The sequence below is a fragment of the Nyctibius grandis genome, chromosome Z, assembly GCF_013368605.1.
Source record: "Nyctibius grandis isolate bNycGra1 chromosome Z, bNycGra1.pri, whole genome shotgun sequence".
In the NCBI taxonomy this organism is placed as follows: Eukaryota; Metazoa; Chordata; class Aves; order Nyctibiiformes; family Nyctibiidae; genus Nyctibius; species Nyctibius grandis.
Genome location: NC_090695.1, coordinates 83708439 through 83729194, shown reverse-complemented (window position 1 = coordinate 83729194; position 20756 = coordinate 83708439). Strand labels below are relative to the sequence as shown.

The window sequence follows — 20756 nt, the reverse complement described above, 5'->3', positions numbered from 1 at the left end:
TTTCTCGCACCCCACCCTACCAAGGCCCTCAAGGCCCTTGTTGTATTTTTTCACTAGTAATATCTGAGAGTGCAAGACAGGTCCCTTCCTGAAGAATTGCTGTGACATGACATATAATTTTATTGGTGCTTTATATAGTGTTTAGGCATTCTGCAGTTAAATGGTCTGTTTCCTTGGTCTCATTGCATTCTCAACAGAAAACAGCTTGCAGTCTTTTTCTTCTAGAATAGAGAAAGCGTAAACTCTAAAGAATTACATTAAGCTTGAGACTTGACAGTTTGACAGTACCAAGCCCTCACCATAATTGCTTTCATCGGTTCCCACCAGATTTAGAATGAGCTTTTATTACTGTTGCCTGAATATCTTATTACAATTAGCAATACCAAGTACGAAAAGATAGAATGGATTCCTCTTCTCACAGCGGCTGGTGGGAAGCTGGTCGATAAATTATTTTAAAAGCCATGTTGGTTATTAAACAGCCACACAGTTAAATAGCCTTCTCAGTTTGCTGCTTTGTTCTGAATATCTATCTTGTGTCATGATTTTTTCTGGGATCAATTATTTAAATTATTTTATTATTTCATTAACGTTTCTTTAAAATGTTCTCATAGTTAAAAAATGTGAATAGAATCAATATGTCAGCACCTATTAATTTCCTTATTGATTCTGTTGTATGCTTTACATTGAGACAGAGATTTACAATGAATGCTCTGTACCTGACAGAACAATGCAGGAGCAATTACATACAAAGTGAACACACAGATATCACCATCGAAACCTAACGAGTGAGTAGGATGTGCTTTGGGTTTGTTTCCTTCCTTCTGATTTGTGTCAAAAGCTAATAGCACACGCAACTGGGACAGCCTTGTTTGTTTGCTTTTTGTTCTGTCATTAGTTTTAAAAGATAAAAAGCAATAAGATGGCCGTATACTTTGGACTACTGTCTCGCTAGTGAGTCCAGACGTGTCTGGGGAAAAAAAAAAATGAATAGGTTAAAAATACAGTCCAGTGACCTCCTACTAAGTCTTGGGAGGCTGATGTCAGTGTGCTGTGTACAAAGAACCTATACAAAGCAAAATAAAGCCAGTGGGAAACTCCTATCTTTTATGACCAGACGCGTAATCTTTAACAGGCAAGAGTATATATGTGTACGTACAATACAGTCAATTGTTATGCTGCATATTGTTAGTAATAAAACTCTTTGGAAGATTCACTGGGGGATTAGGAGGGCTGTGTGCCAGGGAACTGCATGGGGGGAACTGCAGCTCACCCTGCACTGTGCTGGAACAAGTGAAAGTGGGAACTCGTCGCCCCTGAGATGAGTCCTCAGAGCTAAAGAGCCTTGGTAATTCCATATGAAATCGTTTAAAAAGTGACAAAGACTTAGTCTAGCTCTGCTCAGAAAGGAGCTGATTTTATTAAAAAGAGAGCTAAGTGTGAAATGAAAATCCAGGCTTCAGACTGAATTCTGAAAAATTCTTCTTCTTTTTTTTTTTTTCCCTAATGATACCAGAAATGCTTTCTGGTTTTCCTCCATCTGTACTATCCGAACTGCTCATTCTAATCACAAGAATTTATGCCGGGGCTGAGACAGTTACGTGCTGTGTTTCATATGGGAGCTCCTCTCTGTCTTGCTCTTTCACTTTCTCTCCCTCTCTCTCTTTTGCAAAGGTACCTATTTCAGACAGAATCAAGATTCAAAACGTTAAATCTGTCACAATCTTAATTAACAGAAGACGGTGACTTCCCTGCCATGCTGGACTATAAACCTACTATCATTCTCATTTTTTCTCTGGAGAGAAATAATGGAGGCATCAGGCGAGGAGGTGTACTTGAAAAATGTGTGTTACTCTTCTCTTGTTTCCCAGTACTGTAGAGTGGATAAAACCAGGCAGGTTTCCAATAAGTGGACCTGTTATCAGTAACTCAAGATGCAGGTGTAATTGCACTTTCAGTGGTTCATCTGTATAGCACCCTGGGTTGTTTGACACAGGCAGCATCTGTTTGACATGTACACCATGAGAGTTCTACTCTGATTGACGTCCGCCTTCTCCTAATAAAGTCCCAGCTGCCCACCTGTATGGTGCTCCCTTTTCTCTTAATGCATTTGTAAGATAAAAAAAATCCTTTAGAGCACTGTGCTGAAACTCACAAAAAGGCAAACCATCTAAATTTGTCAGTGGTGCAGCACCAGCACGATTACCAAGGGTCTCTGCAGAATAAAATTTTATAAAGTTTGTGGTTTGAATGCTGGTTTGAACCAGGCCAGTACAAAAGCACTTTGGTGCAGGCACTTCACGTTTATACTAATATATTACCGCTGCAGATAAAATCTGGCTTAGGCTGTGGAACTGAAATGACTTTGTAAAGAAAATTATTGTACGTTGGTATCTAATCAATTTTGTCATGTTTTTCCCCCGTTTCATAGAATCACAGACTGGTTTGGGTCAGAAGGGACCTTAAAGACCATCTAGTTCCAACCCCCTGCCACGGGCAGGGACACCTTCCACTAGACCAGGTTGCTCCAAGCCCCATCCAGCCTGGCCTTGAACACTGCCAGGGAGGGGGCAGCCACAGCTTCTGTGGGCAACCTGGGCCAGGGTCTCACCACCCTCACAGCAAAGAATTTCTTCCTAATATCTAATCTAAATCTCCCCTCTTTCAGTTTAAAACCATTCCCCCTTGTCCTGTCACTACTTGCCCTTGTAAAAAGCCCCTCTCCTGCTTTTTTGTATCCCCTTCAAGTACTGGAAGGTGCTAGGTCTCCCCAGAGCCTTCTCTTCTCCAGGCTGAACAGCCCCAACTCTCTCAGCCTGTCTTCATAGGAGAGGGGCTCCAGCCCTCTCACCATCTTTGTGGCCCTCCTTTCATTGTATTCTATGTTTTCTGCTGTGTTTTTCGTATTCCTATGTATTACCTGTGGAGATCCTTCAAGATTTTGGGAATATTAGAAGTTCACATAGGCTCAGGGAGGAACAGGGCCCTTTTGTGAAAGAGAAATGTACTGAATGTTACTGAATACACAGAAATTAACCCTGGCTCAGGAGGCCTCTGAGCTGCAAATGGAAAATCACTTTGTACTCTTTGAAGAGCATCTGGTCTTGGCTGCTGTTGGAGAAGCAGTTCTGGGCAACATTGAGTTGACCCAAGGACAACTGTTCCCATGTTGTAGACGTCTTGTAAATTATCTTTCTTATTACCTGTTTTAGATTGCCTGACATGGCCTGTGTCTTCATTTCAGGAAGGCACTGATTTCAGCCCAACACGGGTCACTGACCAAAATTGCTGAATGTTTTTTAGTGGCGCTGTGTGTGAAATAAAGCTTGCAGGTGTCCATGCCCGAAGGAGCTTGGCTGTATGACAGCAGTATTGCACGTTGTCATGGTTGCATTTGTGCATCTGTAGTCTTGATGAGCCTGATAGTCCAGCCTCAGATGCCTAAAGTCTATACAAGACCCTGCTCTTAATTTCCTGATTGACTAAGTGTTTCTGAAAGCTTGGAGCCTGAGAAGAAACATCTGGTAGAGGGACTTGTGGTGAATGGGCTGCCTGAAACTGCGCCTATGTTCGTGGAAAGGTAGTTATCAGAAATTTCCATTTCAAGTACAGGGTTGGTCTTTCAGCTTGCTGTGCTCATTAATTCGTGTCTTGTAACTCCTGCCCATTGGTCATCTCGGTTCCTTTCTCAAAACCAAGATGAGTGGCCTGCTAATGCAGAGACAGGTCTTGACTGGTGGCCGTTCCATGCTCCCCTCTCTTCCATCTTTGGGGACAGGTCTGCAGCAAACCCAGCACAGTCACAGCCAGTTGGGGTGTGACTGGTGCTGGTTTAGCACCAGTTAAGTCTCCGACCTTCATTACCATAATGCTGGGGGAGGTCCCTGCATGCATGAGTATGCTGAGACTGTCCCTTGATCCTGGTACAACATGTATTCAAAAGGAAATATCTGAAAATTAAGGGCTAAAGAATCTTTCCGTGACCATTTGCAGAAATAAAAAGTAGAGAGGCTCATTAGGAAGAAAACCCACTTTGTATCAGAATTTTTGTGAGAGAAACACACAGATCCAGTCCTGTCCTTTTGGTTAGTTGGGGTTTTGTTGTTTTTGGAGGTAGTACAACCTTTCTTAAAAATTTTACAGTCTAGACTCCTTTGCAGCATTTACCCAACAATTAATGACTTGGCTATTTGGTCTATTTTTAGATGCTTCTGTTGAAGTACTTACTGCAGATGTTGCTGCTCAGGCAGACCCTGAGACCTTGCATGGATGGACACCAGTTGGGGTTTTGGAGGAGGAAGAATGACTTTTGAAGCCTGTTATACAGGCTGTCTTACTGCAATTGTGTCACGAGCTGCAGATGATTCCTGCTTCATATAATAATAGAAGATGTATTTTGAAAGTGGCTTCTTTACTCCACCAAATAGATATTTTGATAGATGAGCTCTCTAAAAGTAAGATTGTTAAAGCATCTTAACCACATGTCCAAAGTAAAAAGGATTACCAGTGAGTTAAGAAGTTCAGGAGTCAGAGCCAAGCTCTTCAGCCCACATACATTTGCTTTATGCACCCCAAAGTAAGGGACAGGGTTGGCATTAGGTGGACAAAGCCAATGTCTGTTCTCTGCCCTGGGTGAGGAGATGTCTCTGTCTCAAGGATGGGCAAGGTATGATGAAAATGCAGAGGAGAAAAACTTCAATTTTAGCCAGAGCTGTTGCAGTGTCCAGCTCTATTCTGTCTCAGCCAGCTATACCTGTTTTTACCTTTTTCCTTGTGTTTTCGAAGGGCTGGATGTGCTTTTTTTTTTTTCTTCTCTTTTTTTTTGGTACTGCTGTTTGAACATGTTTCAGCTCTCACAGGTGTCACTATAGGCAGGGATTTGATCTTAAGTATCAAAGGTTTGAGCTTATTTCAGAAAAGTATGAATGAATTCAGATCTGTGGCTGGGTAGGGGGCAGGAGGAACATAGAAAGGGTTGAATGGGAGTTAAGAGACATAAGAAAGAAAAGCACAGTTCTCGGTACTAAAACAATTTTATATTCAATAGAGACCTATTAGAGACCTATGGGGGGTGGGGGGGAAAGCTTGTTATAGTTTATCTGCTCTACCCTAACTTGTAAATTGAGTCCTGCTCCCAGTTTTTCAATTCAATGCTCCCAGATTTATTAAGAGCTTGCTGCTGCTCTATCTTCCTAAGTGCATTTTTTTGTTAGAAAATACATACATAAGTCATACCCCTGCACTGTACTGATCTAAAGCGGTTTTCTGCAATAAGCCACTTAAAGTGAATGATCCAAGACCTGCTGAGCAGATCTGTGGATAATAGGTAATCTGGGCAGTAATAGCTTTCTGCTGGTGCCCATGTGTACGTGTACAAATTGTTCAGCAGGGAGGAAGAATTTGCTTAATTCAGTCATAGGAGTTTTTAAAAGATCATTGTTAGGACTATGTCAATGTATTCTCCTACATCCTTCTGAGAAGAGGATGTTTTTAGCTATACCTAGTAATTTAGTAGAGATATCAGAGTACCCTAGTCTAGTATTGAGGGAAGTTTTCATTGTTTGAACACTGGAGTAATCCATTTTTCTTTAAGAATAATTTAAATTTTATAAATTTGTGGAGTTCCGGGTTTCCTTCTGTAGCAGTCAATGCAAAGGGTGGACCCCAGAGAGCTGCAAGCTGGGGCCGTGGTTCAGGAGGCTTTGTAAGCACAAGCTTAACTTTGAGCAAGGGCTTAGCTCCTGTTGAAGTCAATAGGATTTAAACAGCCACTCAGAGCCTCAGCACTGGACAGGAGTGGAAAAGACATGGAACATCTGAAGCACAATCTAGGTTTTAGGGTTGCTGGCTTTTCCTCCAGTTAAATGCTCTTATTTTTGTGATTTAATTCAATGTGGTTTTGCAGTTGTAGCTGCCATCTGCAGGCTTCAGATTTTCAGGTGGGAAACCCGTCCCTCCACGCTCCACCGCTGTGCGATGGCTGCAACAGCCGTCTCGACCCCTTCTGTCCTTGGGGACAGCAGATGGAGGAGCACGAGGACACACATTTCCTACGTGAGAAATTGGTTGAGGGATTTTTATTTGCCCCCTTAGGTCTCTGGCTACTGTTTATGATCACCCTGAGGGGATAAGAAAGGGTTAGGGAGCCAAAGCAGCTCCAGGGTTTGGCAGCCTGGAAAAGGGTTATGGCACAATTTAGCCAATGCTGGTGTTATATAAATGTGTATGTGATAAATAGCGCTTAACGACGATGAGAAATGGCTTCTAGTGCTTGCCAATACATTTGCAATGTACTGGATTTATGAAAGACCTTGACAAAATTCCTAAACAAACTAAGTTTTCCTTTACTATATACCCTTGTAGTTATGATTAAGAGATTTGTGTTTTTTTCCCAGTAAGGCAGTGGTGCTAGTATGTTCCTCAAAGTGAATGTGGTCTAGTTTATTTAAGCAAGAAGGAGTTTAAGTGGAAATGAGCCACAGAAATGTGTGCCACTTGTCTAAAACAAACATGGTTTAGGCTTTTCCTTAGAAGTGACATCTATTATTACATTTTTAAGTAGATCTTTGTTAGTAAGCATCTGCAAGTGCGTTTGATCCGATGAAAAGATCCAGGACTGTATTTATATTACCAAACCAGAATGTTCTTTTTAAATAAGGACCTGCACCTATGCCAGCTGAAGTTAGTTGGGAATTTGCAACTGAACGGATAGAAGTCCCTGAAAGAGTACTGTCAGCATTGTTCATTTACATGACGTGTTGTCTGTGCAGCCATTTTAGACCTCACATATAGTTTTCTGAGGATCTCTAGACCATCTGTTTTGTAGGACTAAATAAATAGAGTGGATGTTTAGTAATGTTGAGAACCGATCTAGACCAGTCATTAGAAGTTATATCGATATTAAAAGTTGTATCAGTAAGAGATATATGAGTATCTTCTCAGTGTAGCAGATTGTTTGAGAGTTTCTTCTTGCTGCCATCACTATATCAATTTCTGTGATGTTTAAGGGATTCCCAGTTCACTCTTCTCCCTCTGAAGGATTCCAGGGATATGTAAAGAAAAAAAAACCCTGTATGAGCATAAATCAAAATTATCCCTGATTTGATAGTTTCTAGTTCTAGAGAACAAAGAGTGGCTCTTGCAAGAGCTTAAGACCGTGTTTATCAATTGTCCTGTTTTTTGAAGTTTTGCTTTAAGTTTTGTTTATTGAGGGAATTCCAGACTCATCTTACTGTGCGATGGTTGTGATGAATGCAGTTGCAGCTTGGCTTTCAGCCAGAGGTGGAAGCTTATTAAGGAACATTGATTCCCTGGCCGAACGTTAAATTTGTGGTTGCTGCATTGAAAATATTTGTCATTAACTGTGTAACTGAACAAGCTTATTATTATTATTATCTGTCTGCTGACCTTAACTGAGACTGGACTGTTTGCTAGTGGAAAATGCCACACATGGAAAGTTCTCTAAGAGAGATGGAGACAGTATCCCTTAAGCTAGAAATCATTCTTTTCAGCTATTTCTTGAGTATTTTTCTTTAGCCTCTGTAAATTTGTGTTGGGGCCAGGTACAGCTTGGGCTCTGATGATCTCTGACACCACCTCTCTCTTCAGATGGTTGAAATTGGCAGAAAATTTTTCAGTTTCTTCACTAACATAACTTAGGGAAAAGTCCATCAACTGTAATTTCAGATCATGGAGGTGATTGTATCCAGCAACTTCTTCATGACTTGCTGGGGTTTACATTTTGCAAGATCAGTTAGAAATATATGGTTTGTTTTTGTATTATTTCTAGCAATAAATGCCAGAGTAGACTATATCTGGAAGCTGAATACTTACAATACTGCCAAAATCTAAACCAAATTATTAAGTTTCATTTTCCATTTTAAATTGAATTAAAAAGAAAAAATACCTTTATAATTTACCTTATATTATAGTCATTGGTGCATTTCTGTAAAGGGGAATATCATGGTATTTTGAATCACATGTAGTTTGAATTTAGTCTACTTACATTTTCAATATTAAACTTTAAAGAAGTCTGTCTGCACATAGTGTTCTTGATGCGTCTATTAATGTAAGAGGCTTTTCCCCCTCCTCCATTACATCATTTCTTTTTCTTTTCATGGCTGAACTTTCCTCTTTTTGGCCAGTAGCCATAGGCAACCAATACTATGTCTCCCAAGAGCTCACACCACGGGCCATCGGTTGTTCAAGGCCAAGGTTTTACGTATAGCCGTGAGCTTTAGTCAAACCTCCTTTCGTGATCCTTCCTTAATAGCGACGGCTGATGAGTACCTTTCTTCTGAGGACTTTCAGTGAAGACGATGTTTATACAGCCAAGATTGCTGACAAATCAAAGAATCCAAGTTTCTCTCTCGGTGTGGACTAGAGGTACCATCTCTGGAGCACAAATGTTGCTCTGAGTTTTTTCCCTGTCAATCGCAATGCGTTCATTAGTGTCTGAGGTGCCTCACCTTTGTTCCCATGATAATGCTGCAATGACTACCAGTTCTCTGCTTATGAGCTGCTGCTGCTGCCACTTATTCCTATAGTACCGAAGGAAGTATATATCACATTGTATCCTCTGTTAATAACTACTCATGATATTAAGCCTTCATTTTTTTTCAGATTATTAATGACAAAAAAGAACCGTTAAGCCAAGCTAAGAAAAGATACACACTGAGAAATTCAGCCTTGTCCTAAAACACTGCTACACATCTTCTGGGAGAGCTGAAATCTTTTCTCTTCATAAAATGCCAGCTTTTGATTGGAACTGATTATTTTAATTACTAAAAACGAAGGAAAATAATGTAATGGTCCAATACACAAGTGTGCCTCCTAGATTACTTAAGTTTCTTGGGAGACTTTTATAGCTATGTTAATTTACAAGGGTGTTTTTTCAAATGCCAGGTAGGTTGCTTGAGAACAAAAACTTGAGTGAAATCGTAACCACAACGTGCTGGGCTGGCTATACAAGCGCAGCTAGGTGCGAGAACCTTTCATCTTTCCAGTGAGACGTACCTCCAGATGAGCAGTTGTGCTGATGCTGCAGCCTCTGACCCGATTTTCCTTCAGCACAGCTACAACTTGTTTGATCTTTTTGCTCTTTTTAATTGTGTCGTTTGTAGCAGTCATGTAGGAGATTGTTTTCTACTTCATACTGCTTCACAAACATTGTCTCGTGGAACTGGCCATCTGTTGCACCAGGAACGGTGTTGTGCAGCTCTTCTCTGGGATCTGTCTGAACGCAGGAATAGTTTGTCAGAAGAAACAAATGGGAGTGGTCCACCTGTCCTGCTGCAAAAGTCGGTGTTGTGTTTTCTCCCGAGCTATGCAAAGCCATCACCCTGCATGGCTTTGAGTTTCTGTGCTGTTTAGTTATGTACTAAAGTGTTGCGTGTCTTCTGTTTCTTATGGCTCTTACTCAGCTGTGGAAAGAAATACCAAGTAATGTAACCACTTTCTTCCAAATCTTGAGCCAGAATCTCAGCTGGTGCAAGTCAGCAGAGCTCTACTGACATTATTAGTGCTCCAGTGATTCACACCAGCTGTGGATCTGGTCTTCTGTCTCAGTTTATGAAGGGCTTGAACTAAATGTCAGGAAATATGAAATGATCTCTTATAGTCAGCAGTTCTCCAGATGTGTTAATGGAGTTTAAGTTTACCAAAAGGCAAGACTTCAAAAAGTGATCCAACAGGAGAATAAACTTCCAAGAAGAATGCCTTACTTACAGGCTTTTTGGCAAGAGAGGACTATACAACTCACTGCAATTTAAAGAAATTAACTCAGTTATGGGTCAGGATATGGTAATACAGCTTCAGTGAGAATCCAAGATTCAAAATAATTTCACAGCACAAAGCAAGCTGTTGGCATTCAGTGAATAATTGACATGCAAATAGGAATCATCAAGTCTTAAAACCAAAATTAAGTTGCTTGCGAACTTCATGTAAAGAGCCTAATGCTTCCACTTTGCAAGTGTAGTTGGGTTTATTCACAGGCGTGGTGTTACAGCTTTTGGAGATTAAATGAGGACCATGTTGTTACAAGAACACAGAAGCTTAATAGTTCTAGCTGTGTAATGTTAAAACTCAACAGTGATTTGGCTTGTAAATGTGATCTCATGTATAGTGTTGAAAACAGTTATTTCAGTCAATGAGAATAAAATTGTTGTCGACATTGCTTAAGCACTATCAGGCTTACTTTTCAAAATCAGAAAAGGCTGGAATAGGTGAAACCTCAAAGTCAACAAATGCTCTAAAAAAAACCTTCCAGTACCTGAAATAGCCTGTGGTGCTACAGAGGTCTTCACAGCCTAATTTATTTGCTGATGAGACTTTTCAGAATTAATTAAAATGATCAGAGTGTGGCTCCACACTGTGTGATTTACGTGTGTTCTCACTGGAGACTTAATGCTTTCGATAGACCGAGAAAGATAAAGGAACAACGCACCTTCGATAAGTAAACTTGAACATCACACTGTGTTGGGGTATGCTACCTGTGTTTAAAAAAAAATAGGGTACACATAAGCTGATTGCTAGCAATCAGAACAGCATGGAGTGATCTGATCCTGCTGACCAGAGGGCATTGGCTAAGGGTCCAGTTCTGGCAGGTTTGTTTCACAGTTAGTCCAAGTGACTTTTGCTGAGGCACACATCTGTCTAGATGTCACCGCATACCAAAAGGAAAAAAAAAAATGTTTGGACACAATTTATTCAGATCTCAAGGAAAACGTTTTGGAAGAGTTCGCAGAGAAAGCTAGTTAGACTTGCAGAGAAATTAATTATCATAATCTGAATATACTAGTACATTGAATTTAAAGTGGTTTGCAGAACTGGAGTGATGGATAGAGTGGTGAGGAAACCCTTCTGAGTACTGGAGAGCTCTTAGGAAATGGCAGCATCCAAGACTGAGCATTTACTGGGTTTTTGCTGGTTCCCCAGAAGCACAGGGACTCCACCTCGACATGAAGATCATTCCCCAGCTCTGAACCTCCAAGGGCTTGAAAAACCTGAAGTGTGAGAGATGATGAATCACGCAGTGGCTGGGGTCTTAGGAAGCTCATTGCATTTTGAAGATTGCAGTGTTTTATAAAAACTTCTGCTCTCTAGAGATTTCTAGGTAGGCGTTCGGGAAGACTTGATTCTAAATTTGTTTGAAACCAAGTTTAAAAAGAAAGAGAAGTGCTGAATTTCACTAACTATATTGGCTCTATGTGGAGCAGTTGAAGGCAAATGCTTGAATTAGTCTGAAAATTAAGATTGCTTTTGCATGCCTCATTGCACTAAGCCCTCATATGGCAGCATTTGAGAGTAACACTTTCCATCACCACTGTCTAGTTTTTACCATCATGGTGGCTGATGTGTTGGCCTTGGTAATACACGAATTTTTCACCTTCTGTCAAGATTACGCCAGTGGAGTACACCTGGGCATGAAGCCATCAACCCTTACGAAACTCTAACCAGTCCAAAAATCCTACAATACAAGCACATCAGGTCTGCTGCCTGCTTCCTACACCTATTCCCTACAGCATACTGAGCCAAGATTAAGAGATTACATTTTATTTTCAAAGCAGCTAGTGATATCGACCTGGAATATCTTGTCACTGAAAACACTCATATCTGTGATCGATAATTCTCCTCTTAAAGCTTGCAAAAGTAAAGTTGTCTGTGCTGGATTCAAAGATTTTTCGTGGATTCAGCCTATACATGTAAGATTAATTCCTACAGGAATTTGCTGTTGTAAATGCCATCGTTTTTGGAAACGCAAGATGCCTTGCCTTCCCAGACATAAGCACAGAGCTGTCTTTACCAGAGTGGTGTCTCGGAGAGAGAGGAGAAACAGTGAGCATGGGCTCTTGGCAACCACCAGGTGCTCATATGGCCAAGAGACGTTTAAATGGTCTACGTTGATGAGGACAGTCAAAGGAGTGCTGATTGATGCGGGGCAGAGTGTTGTTCGATGTAATGGGTGTCTGATTCAGGCATGAAGTTTTCAGGTAGGACTCTGTGGTGTCCAGCTATCTGAGGAAAAACCCGCACCTTGGCATACACCTATCAGTGAATGGCATGTGCTTCTATTCATTCATAGCAAATATAAACATAACATACATACAGGTGAAGGCCGAGGATTTGGAAGTCCCCGAATAACTGGATTCATGTGTTATGAAAGGATTTTCTTCATTTACCTTTGTTTTCTTCAGTTCTACTGTTTGGAGAGAGGCTTGCACCTTCAGGGCATGGACCTTTGAGACAACTCAGCCTGATTCTTCCTGTGCCTCCATGTCAAACTGATGGACAACAGACACATGCTTATTGCTGGGGAAAAAGTAAAGAGTGGTTAACAGAGCGTCATCCTGCGCAGTAGCAGAAGAGCAGATCCTTTGTATGTTTTCTGCATTTGTTCTGCTCTCCCTAGCTCTCCACGTGGAAATTGTGGGTGAAATGGTCATTCTCAGGGTCCTAAAAATTGTAACGGAATAGCTGAAGCCTTGACATTTATAAGCTGAATTTCATCTGTTTGTTTTGCCATTGCCATCTCAGCAAGTAATTAAGTCTCACAAAAAGCACTTTTCTCTTACATGTAACCTTAACAAAAAGCTCAAAATACACTGTTAAATGGTTACCTTGGCGGTGTATATGTTGGAATTGTTTATAGCTGTATCTAAATTTGTTTCAAATCTCTTTGCTTTATATTTCAAGACCTGATCTGGCCTCAGAGAAGACATCAGACAAGCATTCCCTGGATGTGATGTCTCTCGAAACACTGGAAAACACTTGTGAGCCGGAGGACCTCTTTGATGACATCTAGCTATGTGTTGGCTGAGAAACTGAGAGACTGGCGCTTCTATAAGAGACAAGCTATAAAACTAGAAGGCTTTGTTATAGACACTGAGCTGAAATCTTTTCTCTGAGGTGGTATTTGATGACATATTGCTCTAGTCCTCTTGCACTGCACTTGTCCCCATTCTTCACTATGTGGTTGTAGACCCTTGGCCTGCTTGGCTTGATTTGTGATGGCCTTGAAATCAGTTTAGCCTCTGTGTAAGTCTTTTATCACGTGTATATGGGGAAGTAGAGCACCATCATAGCATTTTTACATCCTAACAGTCTCTGGCTGCTGATTGTATCCAGGATCAACTGGTTTCCAGATGTCCCCAGAGGATAAGTCAGACGTAAAGTAGGTTAAGGCTACCGCTGAACTTACCTTATATACTGCCCCTTTCTTGAGAAGCTCAGATTAGATGTAGTCTAGCTGAATCACCTTCAACTTTGATTGAGATACAGCTTCTTAAACTGTGAGTTTAGAATGATATCTTCTGATGTAAACCATCCAAAGAAATGTCCTTTCACTTTTTACTTGAGGGTTCTCTGCAGCCTTATGCATTATAAGGCATTCTTGCTTTTGTGAGTAAAGTGCTTATAAAGTCAATATTGACTATTTTAACCTTCTGTAGAAACCCATAGGCTTGAGAATTGTCATTTTTGACACTTCATAATTTTTCTTAAGGTGATTTCTAAAAAAAAATAAAATACATTCTGAAAATACATCAATTTTGTTTTTATTTGCTTACACACTTTGTGAGTAAAGGGACTAGTTAGCAAAGTGTGTCAGTGTATGACCTTTTGCTGCCCAAAACTGATGCATTCATTTAGATTTAAGGCTTCATCAAAGAAAAAGCTAGCAACATATATTTACCTTCAGCGGTCACAATCAAGTGTACAGAACTAAGCATGCACATCAGATTTCTGCTTTGCAATTTTAAGAGCCTGAATCAATTCTCATTTAAGGCAGAGGGAGCCAGTTGTTCTGTCTCAGAAAGGGTGTGATCCAACAAGGGTTTTAAACGTGTGAGTAATCCCATTGAAGTCAACAGGCCTATGCAACATAGTCCTGCTTCTGTGCAGTATGGCTTGCAATGGTCCGTGGAAGATGCTTGGTATTTTTGAAATGGCAGCTTATTTAGGCTCTGATTCTGTCACAATTCCATCCTATATTTAACTAAAAGCATCCGTGTTTTTGCAGGATCAGGGCCTCATTTAAGAACCTACACAAGGATCTGGGAATATTATATTTTAGCATTCCTTTATGAAAAACATGGTCACAGCATTTTAAATTCACAAAGGGCTTTGGGACAATGTTATAAATCACACAGTAAAAACATGAATGGCCAAAATATTTTCCTTGCTACAAAGGCTTTGTGCCTGAGAAATGACAGGACCACAAAAGACCTATTCATACACCCATTCATAGACATTGCCTGATTTAAAATCTTCCAGTGCTGATCTGACAATGCTTTCAGCAAAAGCTTATATGTAGTTTCAGTTTTAATGTGAAAATGTTCCATGACTTAACCCGAAATACAGAGCTTGGTTTAATTGTGCCTGCAGCAGAAAATGAACGTAAATGGAGCTGAACATCCCGCGAAACTCTGCTTTCAAGAAACTGTTGGTTTCCACTAGTAAAATGTTGTTGTATAAATACGAAATGTTGCACACAGTTGGCAGATGTAACAAAGTCTGTCAGAGTGTTTATTCTGTTCTCTTTTTTTGAGGTTTATAGAATCAAGCTGGGAGTTGAGCAGAAAATTACGTGATGGCGGATGCATACCTTGGGCTGTGTGAGCTCAGGTGTGTCATCTAGTTTGCGTAGCCATGGTACGGAGCCAGTTTCCAGGCAGCTGAGACTGACTGTATACATGGGGACACCTCCTCTCCCCTTGAAGCCTACTTAAAATATGTCAGTCTCCACAACCGTGTGAGAAGTGTTAGCAAAATGCTCCTTTCTGAAGATTTATGTGAGAAACTATTGCTTTTCTGCCAATAAGCTTCAGTTTTCCAGTTGACTTTGAAGAGGAAAGACCCACCAAAATGAGCACAAATTATTTGTGAGAGCAGGGGTAGTATTGCAAAAGCTGCAGAAAATCAGTGAAACTTCTTTATGATGTATGTTTGTCCACAAGAAGTGGGGTCATCCACTTTATCCTCAAACTTGTTCATGCCAATGCACTGAAGTAGACCCACTGGCCTTTCTTGACCAAGCCAAGTAAAACCTGTTTCAAACTAACCTGTGATGTTTGGGAAGGAAACTCAGTAATAACACCTCATAACATATTTTCTTAAAACCTATTAAATTAATATGATACTCGGTGCTGCTTGGTTAAGTCTCTGAGAAAAGCTGGGATTTTTGCTATCCCTCCAGGCCGATGGAGTTCCTGGTGCAAGGGCTTTCCAAGTCTTAGAGAGCAGAAGGGTTCCCTTGTGAGTCAATAGACAGTGCTCCTATTCATATATCAAATATAATGTTCACTTATTTCACAGTGGCGTGACATCTCCTAGTTTATGTTCGTGCTATGATCCACCATAATCCTTGGATTCTTCCGTGCAGAGTTACTGGGTAGTCACTTGTTTTTCCATTCTGTGTTTGTGCAGCTGACTATTCCCATATGGATTTAGTAACTGGCATTTAACAGTATTGACTTGTGTCCTGTTTTTGTAGCTGTTCTCTAGTTTGTCAAGATGATTTTGAATGCTCATTCTTCCTCAATTTGGTATTACGGGTGAACGTAGTAAGTTCGTTCTCCACTGCAAACATCCAGACCATTAATGAAAACATTGAACTGTTCTGAACTTAAGCCTCACTCCATTCATCCTTCTGTTTAGTAGAGCTACTGAACTTAGACTTAATTTTTCAGCATGGCTTTCTAACTCACCTTTTGGAAGACCATGTTTTCCAGGAGTGCCTATAAAACTGCCACATGAAATAGCCTGACATGAGATGTCAGTCAATTGCTTCTCCCCTGTCCAAAATATTTTAGTGGTGACAGAAGACAAAATAGAGAAACATGCCCACAAATGGTTTTTCAAGACAGGAAATTAACCAAAGTTAGGAAACGCAGATCAAATTGGAAAGGGCATCCTTAATTAGTACTTCTCTTTGATATTACTCTGCAAATGATTTCCCAGGTAAATTTTTTTCTTCAGTTTGAACTGTACTTTTGGGGAAGGTAAAACATGTAGTTGTTTTACAGGAGGAAAATCATGATGTCTTTCATTAAAGGTTTAGACTCATCTGGAGTTTTATACTTATAATGTAACTACTTAAACAGAATGTATGTTTTTATGCATAACAATTTGTCATTTGAGGTCTGGGTTTATCCAGCAAATCTTTTAGTTCAAAAAGTTTTATTATATTTTTTTTTCAAGAGAGAAAAAAATTGTTCTGAACCAAAGAAAAAACCCTCTTTTCTTGAAGTGCTGTATAAAATATTGCTTTTGGGTTGAAAATATTATTTTGATTTTGAGATAATGTTTTGGCAATCTATGTCTCTGTTTTAACTACCTTCTCACTATTATTCCCCAAAGTAGATGCTCGTGTGTGTATATGTGTGTATTAGATATATTGTTCTTCTTTGTACCTGTAACATATAAACGATGGTGTGTATAAACGTGATTCCCTGGAAATGTTTGGTATAGTCTAGCTGGCTTTGACAGCTTCTGCAGTTTGATCTAGCAGCCTGGAGGTACCTGAGGAGAGAAAAAGCCTTTATACATGGGAATTCAGATGCTGCTAAATGTTTAAGGTAAAGCTGCTTTTTTCTGGCTTGCCATCTGCTTTGGGGAAAAAATAAAATGTGGAAACAGTGAAGTAAGAATGGTAGGAAAACAAGGCAATAAAAGCATGTCCAGACTGCTTAGAGACTGAAGGTAATGTTTTCGAACATCTTCTGAGCAATACTAATTTAGAAAAATGTGCCAGGAGCTGGTTATCCTACTGAAAGAGGAGCAGCTAGGAGAGGGTTTCCAGAAGATGGAAACGCTCTTCTATTCCTCCTTATCTCCGGTAATGCATCAGTCCTCTCATCAGGGGTTAGTACCACTTTTCTGCTAAATATTTTTCTGCTCTAATTTTATTCTAATTCCCTTCATAAAGTCTGAGGTCTCATTAAATCTTTTTCCTAAATTTCCTTTTGGTGATCTGTCATCCTCCATCTCATTTATTTTCCATATAATGTTGGTCAACATCTGAACTTTCATCCTTCTCTGACCATTAAATGATTTCCATGCTATTATAATTACACTCCAAAATCAACTTCGTTCACAAAATCTATCAGTATTAATCTGCTAGTGTTAGGAAAATGAAGCACTGTATATTTTTAAAACCAACACTACTAAAATGGAAATTACCAAGCTGAAGGAAGATTACTTCTGGAGATCCTTAAGGGTGAGTTTTGGGACCAATCTCGTTCATCATTTTCATCAGTGGCATTGGCATGGAAACTCCAATGAAACCTGTTGATGGTGCGTATCTGTGAAGCCTTATGAGAAATAGCTGTTTCTTTTTTGAAGTAAAAGCAGCCGCCACCTTTAAACAACACATGAGTAAGGCATGTGGGATTAGAAGTTTCTGGTGGGTGTTGTGTCGTGGAGATTTGTATGCCTGTACAGAGAGTGGAAGAGCACAGGCACGGGAAAAACAGTAAAGTAGTGAAAATCAAGGGCATGGGTGGGAAAAACTGTGAGAGTCCAACCTGAGAAAGAGAGAGCACGTGAGAGATGGCAAGAAAGAGAGAAAGAGAAGGTGAGAACACTTTTGGCCCAAATATTGACTGGAAAAGGGGATGAGGACTGAGCAGAAACACTTGACCCTGTTGAATTCCTTCTGTTTGGGGAACAGGATTGCAGCAGGTACCTGGCATTGTTTAATCTTGAATTACCTGCTAATCCCACTGGGCAAAGGGGATAACAATAACCAGAAATCACTTTTTTTGCCAGAATTCTCAGGTCTCGTCAAACGGCTATAGCAGCCTTAATATCATCGGGGGTGGGTTGTTTGTTAATGCCTTGGGGAAAAAAGGATGACCATACTATTTTTAGGTCACTTCTTGGGAAGGAAGGATAGCTCTGTTTTGGTTTTTTTATGACTCTATTTGTCTTGTGCAGAAATATTTAACTGAAGAAGATTTTACCATCATACCTACAACATCACAGAGTCACAGGACAGTTGGGTTTGGAAGGTGACTCTGAAGATCATCTAGTCCAACGCTCAGAGAAGGGTCGACCATAGCAGTTTGCTCATGCCGTGCCCAGTCCGTTGTTATTTAGCAAGCAAAGAATAAATTTCATCTGCATCTTCCAAAAAGCTTTAATATAAATAGCAGTTCTGAATGTCAGTTGCTTTGTCTGCTGGGATTTTATGAAGCTTTCTGCACCGACCTGGCAGCACCACTAATGAATGCTGTAGTCCCATCCTACTGCAAGTGTCTCTCTGTTTTTAATGCTTATAGGCACTCCAGGTGCCGTAAAGGTTTTCTTCTGAGTCTTAGCTTTATGCCTCTGCTGAGACTTAAACCAGTGGGTCCTAGCTGGAATAGTCTTCGCAATTAGGAAACAAATACATTAAACCACTTTAATATTTAAGCTGAAAACTGCTGTCCTTGTTATCCTCTGTTTGTGAAGGTCCTCTCCCACACAGCTGTCATTTATTTGAGAGAGACTGAGAGGAATGTCTGATGGGAAAATTTGTGTCCAGAGGTAGACATCCACTCTAGTACTTTCTGAAGGGCATGAAGGTACATATTTAATTATCTGTTTCTATGCGACTACTATTGTTACAGTATTCATCATGTAGTAGTCATCACTACAGCATGAAGTACCTATGCTGCTCTGAGTAAGTTAAATAACATCACATTGTCCTTTTCCTGCTTAATTAAATACCACTTGGAAGACCTGCCTCTCATTTCTAGTGCACTGATTTCTAGTGTTCTGATTCACATCGGTTGAGCGTGAGCCCTGGATTTAATCAAAGCATCTACCCCAATTTTCTCATGTAGCCCCTTAGCTTCTGGTTTTCTTTCCAGGCTGTTACAAGATCCTCTCTGGCTTCCAAAGTAGTTGAAAGGTGATTTTAAAAATCAATTTAATTTTAACCAAAAGCCAGAGTTCTAAGTAGAAAAAGCTGGAGATGGTTGCACGCTGTCCTCCAGACTCACTTCCAGACTGCTCGGGCCATGTAAAACACAAAAAGGTAGTAAAATACATTTACAGGAATATTCACAAGCCCAGTATGGACAGCTGATTCCGGAGGGAGATTAAAGTCACTGCCCAAAACCACTCAAATTTAACACTGTTCTCACTGTCAAGCGAGAAAGAAAACCAACTAAGGCTCAGCTTTTCTAACGCTTCCTTGGCTGTTACTAACCTAAGTGCGAAGGGGAACCCTGTGCCATAAATGACAAAAACTGGCAATGGAAAAGCCCTACCCTGTTAAGTCTCCTCATCCCCCTTTCGCCAAACTTGTGGGGAAAAACTGCAAGATTGTGCCCAGAGGTGCTGAGGTGAGGCACGGGTGGAGCTTGGGAAGGAAGAGAGGGCAGTTCCTCCTGGGGTGCTCAGCCACCCCGTGCTGGAGTCCTCCTGGCCAAGTTGGCTTTGCCTCCTGCGCTGAGCCCAGGAACGTTGAGCACAACCAATCAGCCTAACGTAGTATCCCAGATGGTGGGAAGCTGCTGCACGTGAAGGATGTGAGTGGGTGGAAAACTCTCTGGGTTGGATTAAAGTGTATGAGTTGAGACGTTCAGCCTAAGACAGTCACCCCGGCTCCTTTGGCAGCAAGGAGAGCTTGGGTATCTTCAGCTTACCTATCTTGGGATGAGATTACCTGCTCCCCAGTGATACCCCTCTCTTTCTCTGTGAGTATTGAGGGAACGTGGATGGCAAACGCTGAAGCTTGTGGCTCCTTGAAGCAGGGTAGATGACCATGGGTGGCTGAGTAGCCACCATTGTTGTGTCTCCTGCACTCCTGAGAGCAATTAAGTGGTTCAGAGTACCTGACATACAGGGTTATCAGACCCTTTTGAGGTGGTGGTGGGCAAAAGAAGTCACAGTACCCAACGATGTGTCTGTGGGCAGTCTGAATGTGCTCCTTTGCATTTCACCTGGGCACAGCTGACGTCCAGACCCCCACAGCCTGCCCGTGCAGCACCTGGGGAAAGTCACGTTCTCCTGCTGCCTTCGCTGCTGCTTGTTGCTCATGTGTTGTGCAGATATCCAGCAAAGTCACCTCAAAGAGGAAGCTGGCTTTGAGACTTTTATTTACAAGGACACTGGAAGAGCTTTTATACCACAAAGCATTAAGGAGACAGAGAAGCAAAGAAATACATATATTAAATAGTCATTTAAAAATATATCAAAATAAGAAATACTGTGATCAAGAACAAACCCATCTGCTATGACACAGATTAATTTGTTTGGGATTCTTGATATTCTGAGTAACTCAGACACCTGTCATGAGTTTCCCACATCACCCGAGTGAATTTTTTTTTCTACTTTTGACTTCTTGATGTATTAGGAAAGGAAGTACTAGCAATAATCTCCGGCACCATTTCCACATAGTGAGCACATGGTTAATTTTCCTTCACATGGAGGGAAGATCGTTATCCTTTCCGGTAACATACTGGAGAGGCTGCTGGCAGCTCTGGAGTGCACCCTGATCTAAATACCATTTGCTCCATCCCTCCTAGCCTCTGTCTCGCAGCCACATCCAGAAAACCCTACAACCTGTCCTGAGCCCAAAGGGCATTTATGAGTATGTTCAAACTGAAATGCTGCCAGGAGGTAGCCTTCTCAGCGCCAAGCTGCCCTAGCCCTCGGGGTTCAGCAAGGCACGGTCCCATTAGATGTGGCGCGGTCCAGCTTTCCCATCGTGCAGAGCTTCCCGCGGAGCTGCTGGCGAGGCAGACGGGGCTGGCATGCAGGTCGTGCAAGCT

At 41.0% G+C, this 20756-nt stretch overlaps 1 protein-coding gene across 1 annotated transcript in view; it reads left to right on the top strand.

Moving 5' to 3' along the window:
- XRCC4 (X-ray repair cross complementing 4) overlaps window positions 1-14397 on the top strand; it is a 182216-nt gene extending 167819 nt beyond the window's left edge. Inside the window, exon 9 of the mRNA XM_068422815.1 lies at window positions 12691-14397. Coding sequence (XP_068278916.1) covers window positions 12691-12799 — 109 coding nt within the window. The 3' untranslated portion in view covers window positions 12800-14397. The remainder of the gene's footprint in view (window positions 1-12690) is intronic.
- Window positions 14398-20756: the final 6359 nt, after the last annotated feature.